Source organism: Limulus polyphemus, unplaced genomic scaffold (assembly GCF_000517525.1).
Source record: "Limulus polyphemus unplaced genomic scaffold, Limulus_polyphemus-2.1.2 Scaffold780, whole genome shotgun sequence".
Lineage (NCBI taxonomy): Eukaryota > Metazoa > Arthropoda > Merostomata > Xiphosura > Limulidae > Limulus > Limulus polyphemus.
Genome location: NW_013666390.1, coordinates 206,495 through 212,610, shown reverse-complemented (window position 1 = coordinate 212,610; position 6,116 = coordinate 206,495). Strand labels below are relative to the sequence as shown.

The 6,116-nt window shown below is 29.4% G+C and overlaps 1 protein-coding gene across 3 annotated transcripts in view; it reads left to right on the top strand.

The window, feature by feature from the left end:
* Window positions 1-5,175, top strand: part of LOC106460491 (NEDD4 family-interacting protein 1-like) — a 19,412-nt gene extending 14,237 nt beyond the window's left edge. For all 3 annotated transcript variants that reach the window (XM_013920193.2, XM_013920192.2, XM_013920194.2), the window contains exons 7-9: window positions 2,092-2,152; window positions 2,390-2,527; window positions 3,068-5,175. In XM_013920193.2, the coding sequence (XP_013775647.1) occupies window positions 2,092-2,152; window positions 2,390-2,493 (165 nt within the window). In that variant the 3' untranslated portion in view covers window positions 2,494-2,527; window positions 3,068-5,175. The remainder of the gene's footprint in view (window positions 1-2,091; window positions 2,153-2,389; window positions 2,528-3,067) is intronic.
* Window positions 5,176-6,116: the final 941 nt, after the last annotated feature.

Below are 6,116 nucleotides of genomic sequence, written 5' to 3'. Positions count from 1 at the left end.
GGAGTTATTAATTTTGACACATGTAATGTTGTGTGGTGTAACTTATGACAGCTTACTCCTGGAGTTATTAATATTGATACATATAATGTTGTATGGTGTAACTTATGACAGCTTACTCCTGGAGTTATCAATGTTGACACATGTAATGTTGTGTAGTGTAACTTATGACAGCTTACTCCTGGAGTTATCAATGTTGACACATGTAATGTTGTGTAGTGTAACTTATGACAGCTTACTCCTGGAGTTATTAATATTGATACATATAATGTTGTAGTAAGCTGTCATAAGTTACACCATCCTGGAGTTATTAATGTTGACACATGTAATGTTGTGTGGTGTAACTTATGACAGCTTACTCCTGGAGTTAATGTTGACAGTTTTACATTCATTTAATTTCATGGCCATACAATCTACATTTCAATTAGTAGCATGCATGTGTGTATAGCAGTAACCTCTGTCAGTTTAAAATGGTGGTCTACATTTGACCTTGAAGACCTCGTAACTTGACAAACTGTCATTATTAAACAAACAGTGCCAAATGAATGATAACTGTGTGAACTTTGTATGGGTTAGTAAACATTAATAGGGCTTTTCTGTATTGTAGGCTAAGACTTAATACACTGGAATAATGGAGAAGTGTGGCTCTATAATGAACAATACAGTGAGTTCACTGCTATGAATCTGATAAGCACAAAACTATTTGCAAAGCCTGAAAAAACAACAACATTGGACATAAGTGGGATAGGCAAAAATATGCTGAAACGGCATCACATCAAAGGGCAAAAAAACCAAAAACATTGAAGATGTGTAATTATTAGGGAAATCGAAAAGTGGAGTATTTGTTATATTGAAAGATTTATTTGGTAGGCATAAATCTAATCCTGATTAGTAACAGTGACAAGTTGTAGGCCTAAAGGTAACCTGGGTACCTGCACGAAGCTTAGTCATATGGATAACTTCATTGTTAAAAAAGACCTTGAAGATAAAACTATAAAGGCAGTAATTTGGTGGATATTGTATAGTATATACAACCATCATTCAGCGAAGATACAAAAACTTGAGAATATATATGCCAAGACATAGAATTCTTTTGACAGTTTATAAATTATAAAATAAATCAGATACTTCAATTTTCTTTAATAAACTGGAATGTTCTACAAAGCCAATGTGGAAAATCAGGAAAGAACTGTAATAGGCTACTTGTATTGTCCTCTGTTGTCACTGTTATCAAGTTATTATTTGTTCACCATCAATGGCTAGATGTGGTAGTAACTGTACAGTTAGAAAGTCACAAAATACAGAATCTTTTTTTATAGGTTGTATGTATACCATTGGAATCTAAATCAGAATGAATATTGCAGTAATATAACAGTTATACTACCCATCTGTATGATTAGGGTTTGACAATTAAGCAACATAACTTCCCAATCTCCACCATTAAAAATTAAAAGTAAGCTCAAACTGCAAATAAAAAAATAAGAAATTAGGATTAAATTACTTATTGAATTTAAGTAATGAGTAATATATAAAACCAAGCACCTCCCACAAATATATTACATTATCTCTTTCTTAAACTTCTTTCTTTGTAGTAGCTAATATACAGTTGGAAATTGTACAATTTCATTTTCATTAAATGTTTTATTTAACTTTCATACTTCATTTGTTTAGTCGTCATGTTATAATAATTAGGTTCCCTTTTTAAAACTAGAAGTTAATATAACAGTAACATTAGATACTAAAAAAAAAAGCCAAAACAAGAGTTATAAGATATGAGTTTTGTAGTAGCCCCAAATATTATAGTAAGTAGATATATTTGTTTAAATTTTTTGATTGATTTATGGCAAATAATTTGTGAAAGTCAGATACATTTTTCTCTCAGTTTGTACTCACTGTGTTAGAATTTATAGTTCTGTTGATTTGAGTCTTGTTCTTTTGCTGATCAAGCGGAACTAAGTCTTGTTTTAAGAAATTTTGTATTAACTCCTGAAGCAGTTAAGCTTAGCTAACTTTTGTCTTTCTTTATGATGTGTGCATTCCACACACTTAATTGCAGAGTTTGGTGTGAAATAAAGCTTTATATGTTTGTTATAGCACTCTACTGATTTGGTGAGTTCAGAAAATGAATGGCTGTGGTGGATCATAATGGCCTTTGGTAAGGAGAAATTATAGAAAGTAAATCATTTTAATATTTTATGAAGAATTTTATATAAATTAAAGAAATACTTTACACTTTACACAGTTAAGAACGTAGTTGAAAAATAAAACTTTGTGTATGTAGCATATGATGTGAATTGTTTCTTAGTTTGTTTTAAAAAACAGTCATTAAGTTGTTATGAACAATAGCATATAGTTAAGGATGTTGCTATAATTACTACTTGTTTTGCTGCAGGTATCGTGATCTGTGCTCGCTCTTGTCTGCAGTATGTTCAAGTTAAGCGTGAATGGAGACTTCTTAATCCCCTGCGTCGTGAAAGGCTGTATTTTTTCTACTAGTTTTGTTTCTTATTTTATGCTAAACACACTCGAGGTAAGAACTAGCTGGTCCTTGTATTTTCTCAGAATGATCAATGTCAGAATATCTTGGATTAGGCATAGTTTGATAAGCCATAGTTGTACTCAGTTTATTTAGAATAATCAATATTAGATTGATATTTGAAGTTAACACACCTGATATAAATATAGTTTTTCTGAGGTTTCTTTCATCAAACTGAACTTTATAAGAATAATACTATCTTGGGTGATCAGATTTAATGTAATGTTTCAATTCTTCGTGTTTTTTTTTAAGAATAGATATTTAGCTTAAGTGTGGTGCCACTTTAGTCTATGTGCTCAGTGCATTCCAAGTAATTGTAACTTTAGTAATCTTAGTTGTTTTTTTTTACAATGAGCATCATTTTTAATTTGTTTTATTAAAAGGATATGCAAGCCTAAGATGAAGTTTAAATATTATTGTAATTTCATAAATAAACCTGAAAACTACAGAAAAAACTTGTTGTAATGATGAAGTTTTATGGGTTTGTATATGTAGACGTATCATACTTATTTCTTCTATATCTTATTATTGCAGGCAATGATAGCTTTGAAAATTAGCTGAAGCTCATGCATATGTATGACGATTTTCTTGCTGTGTATCCAAGGCTTATTATGCAGACTGAAGAATTTACTTGTGTGTTGAAGTTTTTGTACATACAAGATAAACAAAATTTGCACAGTGCTTTAGTATATACATATATAAATATTGCAGCAAGTCTTATCTTTGATATAAACACTGCATTTTTATTTACCATTTATATATATATATATTTATGTTCACAATGTAATGTAATTTTTTGGAATTTAGTCAGTATATGAAATAATTTTAAATCTAATTTTTTTCCAGTTACGTATTAAATGAAAGTGAAATGATGTTAATGCTGTGAATGTTTTTTGTTTCAGATGCACTAACATGAAAATTTTTCTCTTAACTGTACCAGTTATGTACATATTAGCTGACTTGAGATAATTATATTACATGAATACTTATGTATAAATTGTTTCTCACACAGTATTCAGCAGATAAAACTACTATTACATTCTTAGCTTTTTTTAGTGATAAAATTTTAATAAATATGATCTTAAAGCTTTTATTCTTTTCCAAATAATAATTTATATCTACACGATTTTGTTGTGCAGCCACTTCACATATGTAGTTTAACACGAAATGTGGTAAAGCTTCACACAGAACCAACATGTCTAGGTGGTTCTGTGAACTCCTGTTATTAATACTCTGCTATTGAAGAACTTCTGTCTAGTAAAACATGTAATCTTTATACATTTATTTAAGTAGTAAGAAATAAAACAGGAAGCTGTAAGTTTAGAACAATTAGATCTGCCTATTTTTCAACAACCTACTAAGTACAGTAAAATAACTTTTTGATTAGTTTTAATTTTAGCATGTAATGTAAAGTATGACACCTAATTTTTCTTCAAAAAATTTAAAAAAGTTATCCATATTTTCTGTTGAAGAAGTGAGTATGGAAAAAGTTCTTGTGAGGCATGAAAATAGTAAATAGGATACAGACCTGTATTCTGTATCATCTAAACTTAATTTGTTAGAACAACGTTTCCCAAGTTCTAGACCATAAGAAATAGCAAAGTAACATCACAGATATATAAAAGTTGTAAGGTATTTCAATAAAATAAATATATGTGATGTAACAGAACAAAAGAAAATGGAAGGTACCAGTGATTGCTCACTGGTAAATAATGTAACATTCCTCTTTGGGATTGATTATTCAGTGTGAAACAAGGACTAGTTTTTCAGTAACTGGTAAGAAAATACTGATAGTTTAACATTGTGTAAACGTCATATTTCTTGTTAGTCTGCTGGATTTAAAATATGGGCCTTGGACAGGCAATATAAGTACTGAGACTCAATCTGAAGAAAAAAAAAAGGTTGAGAACCACTGGAAATTAGGAATGTAAGTTCAAATCCTACTCTTTGTTCTTTGGAAAAATGTACATTATAGAAAACTGTGTTGTCAGAATTTCATGCTAATAATAATGAAGTCATAGGGGGTAGTTGAGTAAATTCTCCTATTTAAGAATTTTTGTTGTTTTTACACTCTTGACATTACACTGCATTGTTAAAGGTAATAGTAATTTTGCAAAATTTTCTTACTATGAGTAATTATTTAATAAATAAAAGAACTAAAACATCAATTATAAATTCATTTATTTAGGACTAGGTCTGTTTTTAACAGAAATAAAGTGAAGTTTATTGCACCGAGGTTTGGTCAAGATTTTAGTTTTGTTCTTATACAATGAAAAGTATTTTTTTTATAGCAAAAACATAAATGTTAAATAATTAGGTTTATTGTAATTTAGTGCAAAATATTAAACAAGTGAAATTCTAAAAGTCATTATTTGTGAAATGTATTTTTTTTTTTTTGTAAATGGTTTACTTAGCAATAGTAAAATACTTGTAAGGATTAGGCCATGGTTAGTTGGTTAGATTCAGGAAATATATGTTTTAAGTATATATTATATGACAGATTTAAAATTTTTTTTCATACTAACACAACTAAGATTTAACAACTGACTGTAAATAAAAGCTTGTCCAAAAAAAGTGAATTATTTTGGCTGCTGTTTTGCGACAAATGACATTTATAAAACATGGAATACCTTTTGTTGAAAGTGTTTAGTTTTTCATATTACATAAACTGTGAACATACCATAAGTACCATTACAAATTGAACTGAATTTCAATTTTTACTTCTGGTATTATCTGTTAAGAAGTACTATAATGTAATACTTTGTAACACATAGATACCTCCTATAGTGAAGTACAAATGTGCTAATATCAATAATAATTACCCCCTTTGTTTTGATGGAAAACAAGCCACATGTTAAGAAAGATTAAGTTAACTAGTACTTTCACAGGCAACAAGTCAGGAAATGCAAAGTTCTGAATGTTGTGCTGTTCCATCATATTTGATTATTTGGCTAATCAGTATGTTCTCACTCCAAAAAGTTTATTTAACACTGAAAGTTTCACTTAGGTTTTCAACATTTAAAAAAGATTTCTTGATAAAATTAAACATTTAAAAGGAAAGATGGGTAATACAGAAATCAGTGTAACTCCATTATGTGTATTAGATATATCCTAAGGCAATAACTACATACAGAGGCTGAAATACAGCATTACTAAAAGAAATTGAGGAAGAAATGTAGCCTTTAGGAAGCAGTATTCCAACCGATCAAAATTATACATAAACTAATACTAACAACCCTAATTCAGTATGCAAAATATAGAAATATTTTCAATTTTTGTTCAAAACTACACATAAGTTACTTGTTCATAGCTGTCCCTAATTTTTAACTGACAGACTAGAGGGAAGGTAGCTAGTCAACATCACCCACCACCACCAACTCGTTTATGATCTAATAGCAGGATTTCATTGTCACTCTTATGGCAAACCCTTATATTTTACAGTCTGACTATGTTAACCACTAGGACATTGCCTAGCGTTGTACAAAAAGTAGAGTTATTAAAAAATAAATGTTAAACGCTACAAAAGTACAACTTAAGTGTAAAAGGTAAAAGAAATGTTTTCTTTGAAATAACGGAAAAAAAC